Source organism: Haliotis cracherodii, unplaced genomic scaffold (genome assembly GCF_022045235.1).
Source record: "Haliotis cracherodii isolate W230 unplaced genomic scaffold, xgHalCrac1.p SCAF_3, whole genome shotgun sequence".
Taxonomy (NCBI): domain Eukaryota; kingdom Metazoa; phylum Mollusca; class Gastropoda; order Lepetellida; family Haliotidae; genus Haliotis; species Haliotis cracherodii.
The window spans coordinates 67853210-67870217 of NW_027266286.1; the positions used below are offsets into that span (position 1 = coordinate 67853210).

Below are 17008 nucleotides of genomic sequence, written 5' to 3' on the forward strand. Positions count from 1 at the left end.
ACCCGATCAATGAGCTTTGTGGTTGTAACGTTTATTGGCGTATGCAAGTAACCAGGATGTCGTAGACTAAATGCTTTACGTGTGAAATGAACAAAATTTGAGCGTTTTTGCTATCCGCGTTCAGTAAGTGTGCAACAAAAATGGTAATTTCATTCATATGGCTAAAGTGACATATCGCTCCTCGTATACAATAACGAGTCAAGTACTATGAACTAGTACGTATTTTGAAGGACGTAAGGTTGTGAGCTTCAGTTGTGCTTCGTTGTCACCCGAAAGGCCAGTGGCACCATAGAAGAAACTAACTTCAAGTTTAGTTGTACATGAAGCCTTTTTGCCCATTAACGTATAGAGTCGGTTAATGTATACACAAGCGTCATCACTCGTCAGCCTTCACATATAACCCTTCTGGTCGGACGGCTGTCAGTTAATATTTAGCATTAGACATACCTATGATGAAAGGGTGACTTCTTTTGTGATTCTGAAAAGCACCGTTTGAATTTCCTGAACTGCAAGTTCTGACTAACTCAGCTTTGAGCTAAATATGTTGTTCTAGACACACTATTTCTTGGCAAGATATTATAGTATAAGGCTTCTTTTGATAATGTTGTGAGTATGAATGTTGTCTTGTGGACGTAGTGTGTAAAATGAGAACAATTTAAAGAGATACATAACAGTAAGGACAAAATGACTGGTATTTGAAGGTGTGCGGTCCCAGGCTTAGCAAATGATACCTACAACAGTCAGGGAAGAAGTCATGATGTCATCGTCAACAGAACTATTCCCTGGGAACGTGATGACGATGGGGCATCCATCTTATCAGCTTGCAACGTGTACTCTAACTTGACAGCGGGCAACGATACACGAGAGTGTACATCCTGGGTGTACGACAAAACCACCTTCACCTCCACAGCTCTGGCGCAAGTAAGTGTACATGTCAACTTATGATTAATTTATAACTTTAGTTTATCAGTTAATAACCCATCTATTCGTAACTTGGTATGGTCATGATTTGTATTGCGCTGTTCAAAAACAGAATATTTATAGCAAATCAAATAATTAATGTTCATTTTCTCACAAATAACATATCGATGCCTCGCTTGTTTCGAACTATGGAAACTCGATAAATTTATGTTTTCAAGAACGCTGAGTTAACAGCACGTCAGTTTTATTCAGTACTTCAAAGGCGACAGGCCTATAGCACCACGTCACCTACATGTAAAAAGCATTGTACTATAGGCCTGTGGCCTTTTAAGTACTGAATAAATCTGAACAGCACGTCACTGAATATAAGACAACAGAGAATATTGATCGAATAATTGTCCATTGCGGGTATACTATACAAAGTCAACGCCAGAGAATAATCAGTCTCGATTATAAGTCGAAACAAATTCCACTTGTCGTAAAAGGAAAATCAGCGGTGAATATCATATGAATGGATCCCTGAAAATTAGTGATGACACCTGGTGTTCACGAAGGGTATAAGCATGTTCCGCCCGCCTAGTAGCACTCGCCACTGACACATTTCGCATAAAAATGTAAGTGTCTGTTTGTAGCGTGACGCCGAACAACACTCCTCCCCAAAATATCTTGGTCCATTACTTGACTGTCCATGTTTCCATGCCGCTGTCGCATTGCAGGAGTACTGTGCGGCGTCAGGCAACAAGCGAAAACTTGTGTGAGTGGCGGGTGCTACCGGTAGGGCAGGGCATGATTGCCATTCACGGACACCTTGTGTCATCTCTGATTTACAGGACCGCCTCCGTGGTCTAGTGGTAGAGCGTCCGCCCGGAGAGCGGAAGGTCGGGGGTTCGATCCCCAGCCGCGTCATACCAAAAGACGTTAAAAGATGGTACTTGTTGTTACCCTGTCTGGCGCTCGGCATTAGGGGACTAAAACAAGGACTGGTCGGCTCTGAGTCAGTATACTGTGTCTGAGTGGGGTATTCATGTTAAACTGCGGAATGGTATCTCAGTGTGCAAGCACTATAAATCGGCATCAGTCCGGACTAGTACAAGCAGCCTTACACACACACATACACGTGCATGCACGTCGCTATATAAGTGCAATAATCTTGGACGCGACGTTAAACCCCATTTCACCTCACCTCTAATTTACAGTGATCCATTCATATATCCATTCAAACCGCTATTTGTCTTTTACGCCCAAATGGACGGGGCATTCTCTGGTGTTGACGTTGTACATGAATATTACTCTTGAAGTTGTTAGTAACTCTGAGGTAATGACTAAAATGTACAACTACCAAAAGAACTAAACACTCGCTGTTTCAAGAAATTGATACTAACAATACATACGACTGCGAATGTATATATTTCTCATTATATAGTACAACATCGTGTGTGCGAACAAGGGATGGCGAGCCACGTCCAACTCCATCAACTTTGCGGGTAGTCTGGTTGGTGCACTCTTCCTCGGGCTGTTGTCTGACGTGTAAGTACCTCCTTACATAGACGCTACACATGGTATCCAGGACAACATATCCACATCAAGTATATATCATGTATGTTCATCTGGACGTTACTGCTTGAGAGATAAATATCTAGGATGACATACAATACAGGATTAACGTTATATAAAATAAAAATGTGATTTAAGAAAGCCATGTTTTTATAGACCCGTGATAAACCGGGGGAGAATCGGTTTTCAGCAACCCATGCTTGCCCTAAAGGGCGACCCATGAAGATCCGGGGTAGAATAAGTATTCAGCAACCAATGCTTGCCGTAAAAAGCGACTATGCTTGTTGTAGGAGGCGACTAACGGGACGGGTGGTCAGGCTTGCTGATTTGATTGAAGCATGTCATCGATCCCAATTGCGTGGATCGATGCTCATGATATCAATCACTGGATTGTCTTGTCCAGAATCGATTATTTACAGACTGCCGTCATATAGCTGGAATACTGCTGAGTGCGGCGTAAAACAACAAACAAACCAACCAACGTAAAACGCGACTATGCTTGTCGTATTAGGCGACTAACGTGGATCGGATGGTCGAGATCGCTGACATGGTTGAAGCATTCCATGGATCCCAATTGCGTGGATCGATGCTCATGAAGGCAGTCACTGGATCGACTGGTCCAGACTCGATTATATACAGACCGCCGCCATATAGCTGGAATTTGCTGAATGCTGCGTTAAACCACAAACACACACACACACACACACACACACACACACACACACACACACACACACACACACACACACACACACACACACACACACACACACACACACACACACACACACACACACACACACACACACACCTTGTGAATTCAAACTACATTAATTAATTGCATAGTTTTACACACCATTTTTTTAATGTATAAATCGACTTTAAGAGAAAAACAGCCTCATCCAGGTGTATCATATTTCACAGATTACTAGGTGTGTTTTCCAACAACGAAAGTCAAATTCAAATTGTTTTTTGCCACTTTTTTGTCTGACTATTTGTAATCATGACATTATTTTTTCTAGATTTCTCATCATTGCTCTCTTTCGAATTAAGAATGCGATTGTGTTTCCACTTACGTTATGTTCCCTTGGGTACGCCAGAAACCTATGATCGAATCCCGGTTCGCCCCGATTATGTTTCTAGGTTTGTCAGCACCTTTCACCGAAGTGGTAAACGTCTGATACCTGCATTACTTCGGGCGTTCCTCCCACATTAAGATGACACGCCGCGATATAACTGAAATACTGTTAAAAGCGGCGTTAAACCAAACTCACTCACTCACTTAAGTTATGTTTCCCTATTCTAACATCAGAAGCAGAAGGGAATGTATCATATCTATATGTTGCCATGTATACTAACAGAAAAATGCTGTGCTTCATGTAAAGCTCAATACATTTATTCCGAAATTAAACAATGCATCTAATGCGTATTCATGACGACAGCTTCTCGACTTTAAGGTCGTGACTCACAGTTTGCGCGTGCGTGTTTGTTTGGAGCATGATACTCACACACGTGTTTTTTTTATGTGAACAGCCTGCACTGATTTGTTTGTTTGTTGTTTTAACGCCGCAATCAGAAATTTTCCAGCTATATGACAGCGGTCTGTAAATAATCGAGTCTGGACCAGACAATCCAGTGATCGGATATCATGAGCATCGATCTGCGCGAGCCTGACCACCCGATCCTGTTAGTAGCCTCTTACGACGAGCAAAGTCGCCTCTTACGGCAAGCATGGGTTGCTAAAGAATTATTCTACCCCGGATCTTCACGGATTAGCCTACAATGACAATTTAGCTATCCCTACTCATAAAAAACACTTTTGTTTTATCGTAAATAACACTTACGCAATGCCACGGCTTGCTGAAAATCAACGTCTACTTTCCGTGGGTATGCTGCGTAACAGGAATTGCGTCAAACGAGGGTGTCAGACATTTTAACGTTCATCAAAACACAATATCATCTCTTAAGAAACGTCATCTGCAGTAGGGCAACACCATTACTTGCCACGGGTCGGTCGTCTACGTGTGGCGTCACATCCACAAGACAACCATATTCGGTTGGTGCATCTACGGAATCGATACCATACTGTCCCATTAACAGTTCCGACAATTTTTGGGTTGAGGCCATTTAGTGGCAGAACCGTATGCAACCGGTTGAAGGAGCACAACACCCCGGACGTGTTATGGTGGAGTGGGGTGGAGTCACAACTCAATGGAGAACATATCTCATCATTGTTAATAATGCCGTACGCTACCGGGAAGACATCGTTCGAGATGCCGTTCTATCCTTTGTACATTACGTTGTAGGATAATGCCTGCCCACAAGTGTTGTAACAGACCTATTGACGCAGCATAATATTGCTGTTCTGCCATGGACGGCAGTTACCCCCGGACCTCTCCCCGTTAGAACATGTTTAGGATGAAATGGTGTCTTCGATGCGCCGCCACTGCCTCACCTGTGGTTACGCCAGATACTGACAGTTTTAATTGAGTTGTTACATCCCCTCTTTAAGGGCGTGTCTCTCTGTCTCCTGTTAACAGGTATGGGTTTTGTCAATAAATTTGTCATGATAAAACATAAGAAGAATGATCACATATTAAGTTGTTGTTTTTAATAATATAAAATTTACACTGCTTTATACGAAGCACAGTTACTTTTTTCCTTAAGTATATGTAGCGGCCATAAAATTCGAACCACGAACCTGATCCGAGGTCGGACGCCTTGCCCACATGATCAAAGAGTATGCCATCTGTAGGAGTGAGTGAGTTTGGTTTAACGCCGCATTTAACAGTATTCCAGTTATATCACGGCGTGTCAGCTTAATGTGGGAGGAAAGCCCGAAGTGATGCAGGTCACAGACGTTTACCACTTCGGTGAAACCCACGGGCACGGGTATGGTGCTGACAAACCTAGAAACATAATCGGGGCGAACCGGGATTCGAACCCACAATCATAGATTTCTGGCGTGCCCAAGGGACGCAACTCTGCACAGCGAATCGCGGCGCCTTAGACGACTGGGCCACCCGTGCCCCCGCCATCTGTAGGAAAACGCCCTGCTACATGTATACTCGTGCACCAAAAGGTCGCTTACAGCATACGTTCAGACTTGGGCGCATCCAGCTCATTGGAAATCTTTTCTTTCAGGATTGGGAGAAAGAAGACGTTCTTTCTGAGTATATTTTTCCACTGCGCAAGTAGCATCAGCATAGCTTTCGCCCCTAACATGGTGGGCTTTATTGCCCTGAGGTTCATCAACGGAGTCGCGAACGCAGGTCTTTTCATGTCAGCCTTTGTTATTGGTAAGTACTCTTTCGTCATGAGGGTCGCTATATAAGTGCAATAATCTTGGATGCGGCGTTAAACCTAATTTCCCCTCACCTTAGTCATGAGGGGTCACGGGTGGCCAAGACGTCTCAGGCGAGTTGCATCCCTTGGGCATGCCAGAAACATATGATCATAGGTTTGAATCCCGGTTCTCTCAGATTATGTTTCTAGGTTTGTCCGCGCCATACCCGTGCTCATGGGTTTCACCAAAGTGGTGCGCTCGGTCGTTCCTCCCACATTAAACTGACACGACCTGATAAGACATGGCGTTTAACCCAACTCACTCACTCACTCTTTTTTCATGACAAACAATGATAGTAGATAGTCACTCATGTCCTATATACGTTTCAAGGATACCACGACATAAGTTGTTAACGCACTGAGGTTAATAAAGAATTTTCTAAAGAGACTTCTATAAAACTTGTGGAAATCACAATTGTAGGGATGGAACTTGTCGGGCCCTCGAAAAGAGTAATTGCTGGAATTGTCATCGAACTGTTCTGGTGCCTCGGTCTGTTCATTCTGGGAGCTGTGGCTTATGGTATTCGGAACTGGCAACACCTGCAGCTGGTTCTCTCTGTGCCGCCTGTGCTCATGCTCTTCATGTGGTGGTATGTGTTATGTTTTTCCCCTTTTTCTTACAGTAGGGATATTATTCTTGATACATGAATTTTTGTCAGTAAAAATTTCAGAAGACATTTTACTTAAGTTTATTTTTCTGTGGATTCTGCTAACCACGCGATTCGTTTTTCACAGAGTAATATAACGTCGCCTTTACACGAAAATGTGTTGGAACTTTTCTCTGTGGGTGCCAATTCTCTGTCATCCTTTTTCTAACAGGTTTATTCCCGAATCTCCAAGATGGCTGCTGTCACGCGGGAGGGACGCTGAAGCTGAACAGATTATCCGGAAGGCGGCAGAAGTGAATGGAGTGGACCTTCCTCCCAAACTATTTGACAAATCAACTGTGCAGAACCAGCCTAGTGCAAGGGTGTGGGAAATGTTCACAACGCCAGTTCTCCTTATCAGAACACTCGTCATTTTTTTCAATTGGTGGGTAGGATCTATTATTAAAGATACATATTCCATGTGTTCATACATTTCATATTTGAATTCCAAAAAACTGTTTTGTCGCCGAACGAGGTTACCGTATTTCTTTATGTTCCGCCCATGACGATATTTGAAAAGGTGATTGGTGAAAGTTAAAGTCAATGTTTGGTAAACATGGAACTCTAATTACTCCTTATGTAACATTTAATGAATGCAATAAAAACATATTTCTGGTTATAGCCATATTTCATCTTTCAAGAATGATTGCTGTCATTCATGTATAACATCCACGGTGTGTTGTAGGTTTGTGGTCAGCATGGTGTACTACGGCCTCGGACTGAACGTCCAAAACCTAAGCGGAGACATCTATCTCAACTTCACAATCGCCAACATCATGGAGACTGTTGCCTACGTCCTCTGCATCTTACTCCTCGACCGTACCGGAAGGAAGAATCTGCATTGTGGGAGTATGCTGCTGGGTGGCATCGCGTGTCTGCTCACCATGTTTCCTGTAATGTATGGCAACAAATGTGAGATATTATTATTTTTGCAAGAACAACAGAGATGTGTATTCTTTTGGGCGATAATAAACACCATTTTTCTAGTTGATTATTTTGTGACGGTAATCTAGTAGGATTGCAAGCAAGAGAGACATGGAACATACCAGAACTGCTATCACGTGTAACTTAAAACCAGGGAGACAGAAACCGTCAAGTTTAATTTATCAATGCCAATACCATAAAAAACTGTGTTTTCCGAGAAGTTAAAAATGCTGCGTGAAAGGAGAAGATGCAAATAAACTAAAACATTTCCCCCTATACGATTGGTGAACGAATGCTTAATATTTCCTAAAATGGGTACAAATGTCTTTCTACGAAGATTTCAGAGCGCATCATACGATCTAAATCAAAGTTGTTTGGTCAGGGTTACAGCATTCACAGCCTAAGTAAAGCGTTCAAAGGGTTTTATGCTAGACACGACCAAACTGATTTTCCAAGCAATTCCCTATTTTGACTTGAGCCAAATTCTCTAGTGTTTGTTTGGTGAACAATTGACTTGCCTTTGCATGTATTTATCACGGGTGCCACCGGTGCTTTTAGCAGATCTTGCTTATGTATTATTGAAAGGCTTTTGATGCTTTTATTTCTTGATATTTCAGCACACACCTGGATTACCACGGCACTGTCAATGATTGGGAAACTTGGTGCTTCTGGAGCCTTTGCCATCATATACGTATTTTCTGCCGAACTGTTTCCAACTGTTGTCAGAAACTCTGGAATGGGTGCTAGCTCCGTATTTGCACGTGTAGGGGGAATTATCTCCCCCTACGTAGCTGATCTGGTAGGTACAGCAGGCAGTGTAGGACTTTCAATTATTCACGTCATTCTCTAAATGTGCAAAATAAAGGTTATTGGACATGTAAATGGGATTTTCTTTTATCCTAACATTTCTCGCCAATAACTAGTTTCATTCATGACAGGAATGGCATAAACCTTAGACTCAATGCACTACACACTTCCATTGGTATACAGGGCCTATTCGTAGGTGGTGACCTGAAGGTGGCGCTTCCACTGATTGTTTTCGGAGCTGTGAGTGTTGGTGCAGGTCTTATTTCACTTCTCCTCCCGGAAACCCTGAACCGAAAACTCCCGGAAAGCATCGACGACGCGAAGGCGTTTGGAAAGTATGACTAATATAGTACACTGTTCATTTTGTGGATATAGCTATCGTAATGAAAATTAAATCTTCACATCTAATATCATTTCGCAAGACAGTCACATTTTAAATGTTAGAAATATGCACGTATATGCAGTTTATGTTATCCCACTTTGTGATATCCTTCATCACCTGTCAACTTAATACATGAATTATTATATTTCTGCAGAACAAACAGCCGGACAGAATACCATCTTGATACATTGGAGGATGCCGACAATTACAAAGAAACATTCAAGAGCAAAGAGAGCGATAAATACTAAAGAGAAACAATATATTTGAAAAGTAGGATACCATTGCATAACATTTCTGTGGACATAACTACCGAAATGGTTTATTTTTTAGAACCTATATGTTCTCTTTGGTACAAACATTAACATCTAACAATTTCATATTTCTGTACCATGAACTTACCAAATGTTTTAACGCATTTTATCGCAATGGATAAACTGTATATGTGTGTAATCAATTGGATTTTCATCCTATATTCTTTAAAGGAAAAGACGAATAATAGTGTGATGAGTGATGCTAATAGAGCTCATAGAGAAAAGAGAGATTATGAACCGAATCGTTGAAAGGGGTAAGGTAAACTAAATTTAACCTAATATTTATAGTATACCTTTTGATTTTAGAAGGTTTTAGGCAGAACTGTCGATTCCCGACATGGGTACAATGTGTGAAGCACCATTTCTGGTGTCCCCCGGCGTGATATTGCTGGAATATTGCTAAACGCGGCGTAATACCATTCTCACTCACTCACTGAACCGTTTCTAAGATATAAACCTGAGGTGTGCGTCGTTTGAAGGGCATGGTAACATTGGACCCTCAGTTACAGTGGAATTCCTGTGAACTTACTGCACATAGCTACCTGTGATAGGCCTACCGAACCTTGCAGACAAATATATCATTTTTAGTTTAGAGTAAACAATGAACGACATTTACTGATATAACAATGCCTGTGACAAGAAGCAAGGAGGTGCGTTATATAAGGTGAGATGAGTTGAGGTGAGGTGAGGTGAGGTGAGGTGAGGTGAAATTGGGTTTAACGTCGCGTCCAAGATTATTGCACTTCTATAGCGACGTGCATGCACGTGTGTGTGTGTGTCTGCTTGTACTAGACCGGACTGATGCCGATTTATACTGCTAGCCCACTCAGACACAGTATACTGACTCCGAGCCGACCAGTCCTTGCTTTAACCCCTTAATGCCGAGCGCCAGACAGGGTAATAACAAGTACCATCTTTTAACGTCTTTTGGTATGACGCGGTCGGGGATCGAACCCCGGACCTTCCGCTCTCCGGGCGGACGCTCTACCACTAGACCACGGAGGCGGTCGTGCGTTATATGAACAAAAGAGAATTGGTTTATAGAAGGTTATCGAGAATGTTTCTTCTGCCTGAGAGTACTGACAGAAGATGAACAAGAAACATAGGCTCCCCTGAACATACAGAAGGCGATGAACAGTCTTTGCGAAATTATACATATAACTGATGACGAACGAAAATGATCTCGTTTTCTGAACAGATTAGCATCCGAAATGAAGAAACGGTAATACAAATATGTCATCATGTCAGTTTTCGAAAATTGGATTTTTAGAACAAAATAAATCGTTTACACTGTTCCCATCACAACATTGTATCTGTCGTTTCAGTGTTCTTCGCTATCCTAGGGAAGCCAACTACATTTTCCTACATTTAGTCCGTAATACAAAATTACCCCAGTGTCCAAACTGAAAATTGAAAGAACCGATATTAATAAGTTCAAAACACCAGCGCCAGATAATAAACAGTGTCGAAACAGATTCAATAGGATGTTAAAGGTAAAACATGAAAAATATTACGGCGTCACTAAAAATCAGCGTTGACACTAGGTGTTAAGACCATAGCAGTATGTAGCCAAAAACTCATCATTTCGTTTTTCAATGCTTCAATACATATCCATCCATTGATATACTTTGACATATCCAAATAACATCATGAAATCCAACATCTAAACTTTGGTTGTGTCTGTTATAGTTTCTGTATTTTGAAATATACTAATGTGTATCATATGGACAAGGTATTATACTAGTAAAAAAAAGTAAAGTTTATTGCTTTTAATATGAGAGATATAGATATAACTTTTTGCAGATGAGATAATATTTTTCAAGTGATTATTGCCGGTGTTAACTCCCAGTAGTATTGCAGTCAGTGAAAATAACATTGACAACAAGTTGTCAGATCGTTCAAGAACTTCTTCACATACTCACAGGAAACGTAGAGGTGTATTCTATTCCTCGATTCACCCCCCACAGAAAGCACACATGTTTTTATCTATTATTTCCATATTTTGTAATTCATTTTAGTGCATAATATATAGTGAATAAACTTGTATCGAAAATAGAGCAACTTTGTGTCTTTTGTACATCTTCTATAATTAGTGAATGTAACCTTCCATGGTTGTGAAATATCGGTAATGTTTTCCCATTTTTTACGTACTGATAGTACAATTTAAGCTTTCGTAAGAATATCGTAAAAATTCTGCCTCCTTTTAAGGGTGACAAAGTAGACACAATTTATGGATAACAACTTATTTAATACTGTAAAGGCGACGTTTCGGTATATATCCTCATACAGTTGTCAAGTAAGGGTGTAAAGGTGTAATTAAATTCAGCAACATCTTATAAGTTCCGGTGTTCTGGCTTACGTGGACAGTATCATTAACACTCTCTCCATAGGCTCTGGGAGATATTCCTAATAACTTTTTCAAAGTCTCTACCTATAACATTATAAATTTTCGCACATTCTTCAAAAGACATTAAGCCTTTAGAGTTGCAGAGAACTAAAATTGTATATACACCCTTTTTGAACCTGTTATTAACAATAAAATGTGAGTTATTGAACATGATGATTAAACCATAATGGTTCATGTAAAATGTTTAGTAAAGTAAGTCAGTTTGATCAGTTATAAAAAGGGCATCTGTTCAGGGTTACTAACAGTAGCATATTTTTCTATATTAGCTCCAAGCATTGCAAGATTCTCAATTTGGACTTTACTAGGGTTTGCGAAATTTAGATTGCATAAATGTCTCTTTGTGGTTGAAATCTTCAATGGGTCAATGCATGTTTTATCATAAATCATTCTATTTCCATCTTCATGTTATTAGTTTTGTAGATGTACTCTCTTTGTTGTATCATGTTTACCGTTTCAAATGAAAAAGGAAGAAGATTATCTCTTTAATAAATGATTTAGGAGGATGGAGTGCGGAGAAGATATGTTTTTATAACTGCAGTTTTAACTATTAAATTAAGATTACACCCAAGAATCCAGCTACGAACAAAAGTAGATACGGCGAAACAGGATCCTTTTGTCTGCAGCCCCTTGAACTAAAAAAGGAACTCCATTTTGAGTTACACATGAGGAAATAAAAATTGATATCCATTGAATTGTTTAGATACTGTGTCAAGGTCAATCAATATAAACAATCCTTTCTTATTTTCGAACACAATGTCATACAAGAGCCTGATAATTGTATCTTGAGTACTCTTTAACCTAATTGATTATTATATATATATTGTGTAACAACATGATGCGCCAGGTTTTTAGTAGTTAACTATCTTTTCCGGTGCGGTTATATACATATAATAATACCACTGTTAAAAGTCAAAGTCAGTTGATTGTTGTCAAATGATTGTTTTACATATCTAAAAATACATTTACCTAAGTCCTTTCAAAAGAATTTAAAGAATTTTATTGAAAATCCGTCTAACCCTGGACTTCTATTATATTTCATTGACCTTATGGCTCTGGATATTTCTTGAAATATTATTTCAATTGTTTTCTCTAAATTATAGAGAATTGTATAGCATATATTTGGTTTAGTCAAGATTTTTTTATTTGGAACCACTGAAACTAGACTTTGAATTGATTTGCTTGTGAAATTTCTTTTTTCTAAATTGATAGCAGGGTTTAGCACTAAATTCGAGTTGCCACACAATACCAAAGATTCATGATAGAATTCATCTATTTCATTAAACAGTGTGTTGTGAGCTGCTGTCATCTCTGTTTGTGCCGTATACATTAACCAAAGTCTTTTCTTTCATTCGTATCGGGAAAACCCTTACAGTTAGCAGAGGCACTTTTGATCCATTGTCAAAGCTGTACATCACATTGAAATTAAAATGACTGGAATTGGCGAGGATGTTATGAAACATTTCCACTCTGAAATTTTCTTTTTATGATTTGTAGAAATAAAAACGAACAGAGAATAAAAAAAAATGAAACTGAAAAACAAGAGTGGTGACTTTCTGCTTGCCGTGAGCTGCCCATAACATTACACTCAGACCAGAACCATTATCCTTACAAGGCTTGCCAATTGTTCTTTGATGTGTCTTTACTTAAGGAATGACTGTTGTTACGTTTCGATTTCCAAATTGAAACAATATGTTAACCCAGAAATCTGTACATAAAAGAACTTAGTGCGAAACAAACAACAAAAAGTGGTATCAACAAAATAATATATTACAAAAGTTAACTAGGTTTACAAATCACTACAAATAACTGCACAGCAATTACAATGGCAGTACACAATAGAGTGGTAGTACAATATTCAATGGCAATATTTAATACGATGGCAGTGGTCAGTATCAGATACAAAAATACAGTGGTGAAAGCAAAGACCCAGTGGCGACAGTGGTCAAGCTTCCGAGACGGGCCTAGGGCTAGGCAGGGATTCAGGGGAGATGAGTGATCCACACACAAAAGGTCTTTATGTGATAAAATGTGAGAGATGCGTTAACATGCTCGTGTCCCCTTATATAAAGCCTACCTTGCTACTGGAAATTTCTACACAGTGCCCTCAGCATTCCAGCGGCCATGGAACAATCCACATGTTTTCTATAAAATACTATCACCGTCCGCGGTATATCGGACCGGAAGTTTACACACCACACTAGCATCTAAATATGGTAAGTTCCTGACGACTGTTTACTGTAAATAGTACAACATTCCTGACGACTAATCACTGTCACAAACACAATGCAATGAGGGACTACCAAATCTCAACAGAAAAAATGTAACACAGTTACAATCATTATCAAACATTATTTTTGGGTCTATGAGGTATGAATAAAAAACCCGATGTGAAAACTGTTTTTTAAATTCATCCACGAAAAAATATGTTATCAACAATACTTTAATCAAAAGCAATACTATTAATCAAAGCAATGACGAGATTGATAAACATTCCAGACGTAGGAATACATACTGTCACGCGACATGAATCAGATGATTGTCAAATGTATGCACATAACTTTGCACGCCCTTGCAGTCAGGAGCCAGTCACTAGAGGGAAACATCAAACAAAGGCAAGAGGCGAGAAGAGGCGCAATTACTGTTACGAATCAGAACAAATAGGTCAAGGAGAAAGCGGTTGTTTCAAATGACATGGTCAGTAATTTTTTCGTAATGTTTCAGCATTGTTGAAAGCAGTGTTGAGCATAAAAAACGCAATACGTTTCATGGAGGCTACAATCGGAGTTCGTATGATCATATAGTCCATTCATATAACTTTTAAGGCTAATTTGCCTTTTACGCCCGACGGAATCTTTTTCAGCAGATAATCTCGTGATAGGTTGTTCTCTGGCGTTGACGTTTTATATACTACCAATATTCAGATAAAAACCCCGCTCAGGACATTGAACTCAACACATGCCGTTTAATTCAATATCGTCTTTAACATATAAAAACGGGTTTAATTTGTGCACACTGGTTCGGTTGCAAATTCAAATTAGAGCCATGAAATCTGCAGATGACTCTACATTTCCTGTATGTTTATGTCCTAATTCTATAAGTACAATGGCATGCGTACACAATTACACATTACACGTTTCGCACAAATTGATCAATTTGAGTGTATATATAAGAGTTAATTTCTCTAGACATGCACTCATAGTCACTGTAGAAGTGATCCTGGGATTGAAATTGAGGGTCAACCATCCAGTGATCTAATGTCTATGTTTACCAGGGAAAGCGTCTCGCGATGAAATAGTACATTGCATCTGGCCTGAGTATCATCCCCTACTCACTCTCCACAACATCTGAAATAACTAGTTACAAAATGTCTTGATTACACAATGTACTTCTAGGTTTCCCTGACACGTAACATAATATGCCCCAATACATTTTTTCTATACTACGTATCAATAACAATACAATGTCCCTTACCTCATGGAATTACCCATTGTGTTTCAACCAGCCTAATTTCAGAAAGAACAATTACATCGTGACACCGACTTTCCATGGTCTGACTCACTTGGTCAGGACATAACAATGGTTATACAAGAGGCGTGCATGGGGTGTATGTGGTTTTGTTCACATTACTTTGCGACTAGGGTGTTGTGTGTACCCAACATCCTTACATAATCGCGGATCCCCACTGTGTACTCTAGACTGTTTACGACTTGCCTTTTCATCAACTATTCAGCAGCCCTCTGTATTGTGTTTCTTTTGCAGCCATATAAATGACATATGTTAGAGACCGAAATAATGTTCACCTTATATAGCCCGTTCTGAATATGTTTGTATGACACTGAAGGCCAAGGCCGTTTACAGCATAAATAAATGGAACCTGGCCTGAGATGGCCTTTATGGTGGGGGTCTTACTTTTAGAAGATTCTCCTCAACCTCTGATAACTGTATAGGACAGCAGAAATCGTAATGCCAAAACGTTGAATACTTGATATTAATTCACGATAACACAAAACATTTTTCAGTGATTAATGTTGTATGGCTGTGCAATTTATTGGTAAACAATATTGTGATTGTATTACATTGTTTCTTATGAAATTCAGGAAAAGTGCATTGCGTTATGTTTTGACAATAATTAGTTGTCAGGAATGGAGTGCTATCTAATGTAAGCAGTACTGTGGAAGTTACCTATAATCTATCTCATCTCACATTACATCAAGACCAGCGGTTGTGTGAAAATTACCTTTTCACCCTGGATATCCAGCCTAGGCCTATTTTGGAATCTTGACCACTGTTGCTGCTAGATGAATAATAATCACTGACTTTTTGTTGTCACCACTGCCATTGTATTTGATACTGTCATTGTAATTTTGTACTGTTACTCTATTGTGTACTGCCATTGTATTTGCAGTTCAGTAATTTGTATTGATTTGTAAAATCGGTTACTCTTCCCGTACAATTGTTGCTTATGTACAATTTATTTGGTGTTTGTTATTTGTTGGTTTCTTATTGATTCAGTTTTGAAGTCGACACTAACATTAATACCTGCCACATGTCAAGATACAAACACAGAAACGTGCAAACAAATAATGAACACTGCATTTACAGTCTGAAGCAGTAACTTAAAATGAAAGTAATCACATATGCGTTAACATTTGAATTTGGTTGGAAGCTTATGGTGGAGATTGAAGGTCAAGGAAGTGCTTTTACCTTTCTTATACGAGTAGCTTGAGTTGGGCATATGTTGTCCCAACCAATAATTGATGTTATTAAATTGGAGGTGCTTGTAGCTTTGGTATTAAGGCCAGGCTTCACGTTGTACAGTGCATACATGTGTTTTAAATCCGGAAGTCATGACATAAAAAGAAAAAATCGTATTACTTTTTTTAAGGTTGCTACAGGTATATGTAACTTTCTGCTTCATCAGACGTATGGTTTCCTGAATGCAGAAACAATGTTATGGAGCAGGAAGTGCTTATGATTTGTTTGGGCGGTAGCTACAGACATAGGATATCTCTTAATAGGTAATCATGGCATTGTTTATGATGGAACATAGTAGACAAAATCTGTGGATAACAACTTCTGTGTTTTACTGTAATGGCGACATTTCGATACAGATCCGTATAGCGTTGTCAAGCAAGACTGAATAATGAACATGGTACAGAATATATACGGTAGGTGGGGGATTCACAGTAACAAGAATTGCATACACGAGAGAGATTAACATGAGAAGGTAAAATAATGACAACAGGATGATAACGTTGTACAATCATGTTAGACAGAGATCACATGAATAGGAAGCCAATTTAACATCCTATCCTATGCCCTCACCACATCACAGGAGCACATGAGCAGGACTATAACGCTTTGCGTCTTAATACATGACACTTTTCTACTCAGTGTCAGAATCATTGCAATGAAAGTTATAATGACTATGCAATCATTTTGCGTTAGAACCTTACGAATGAATACGTCGTTTGGCGTACGAGTGAGTGAATGAACTGTATTTTATGTCGCTTGGAACAGTATTTCAGTGATATCCCTGCGCTTCAGGTTAAAATGGTAGGAAGGATCGAAGTGATGCATGTCTTAAACGTTCACCATTGTTATGAAATCCGTGAGTACGTGAGTCGTGCTAACAAGTCAAGCAATAGAACCAGGCCAATTGTGTGTTCATAAAACCATGGTAAACTTCTGTGACGCTCAGTCAGTACTG

General features: G+C 39.6%; 1 protein-coding gene across 1 annotated transcript in view; it reads left to right on the forward strand.

The window, feature by feature from the left end:
- LOC139473789 (organic cation transporter protein-like) overlaps positions 1-10628 on the forward strand; it is a 15458-nt gene extending 4830 nt beyond the window's left edge. Inside the window, exons 2-10 of the mRNA XM_071256549.1 lie at positions 702-921; positions 2345-2448; positions 5620-5774; positions 6242-6410; positions 6640-6852; positions 7153-7379; positions 8009-8190; positions 8382-8533; positions 8735-10628. Coding sequence (XP_071112650.1) covers positions 702-921; positions 2345-2448; positions 5620-5774; positions 6242-6410; positions 6640-6852; positions 7153-7379; positions 8009-8190; positions 8382-8533; positions 8735-8828 — 1516 coding nt within the window. The 3' untranslated portion in view covers positions 8829-10628. The remainder of the gene's footprint in view (positions 1-701; positions 922-2344; positions 2449-5619; positions 5775-6241; positions 6411-6639; positions 6853-7152; positions 7380-8008; positions 8191-8381; positions 8534-8734) is intronic.
- The last annotated feature ends 6380 nt before the right edge of the window (positions 10629-17008 follow it).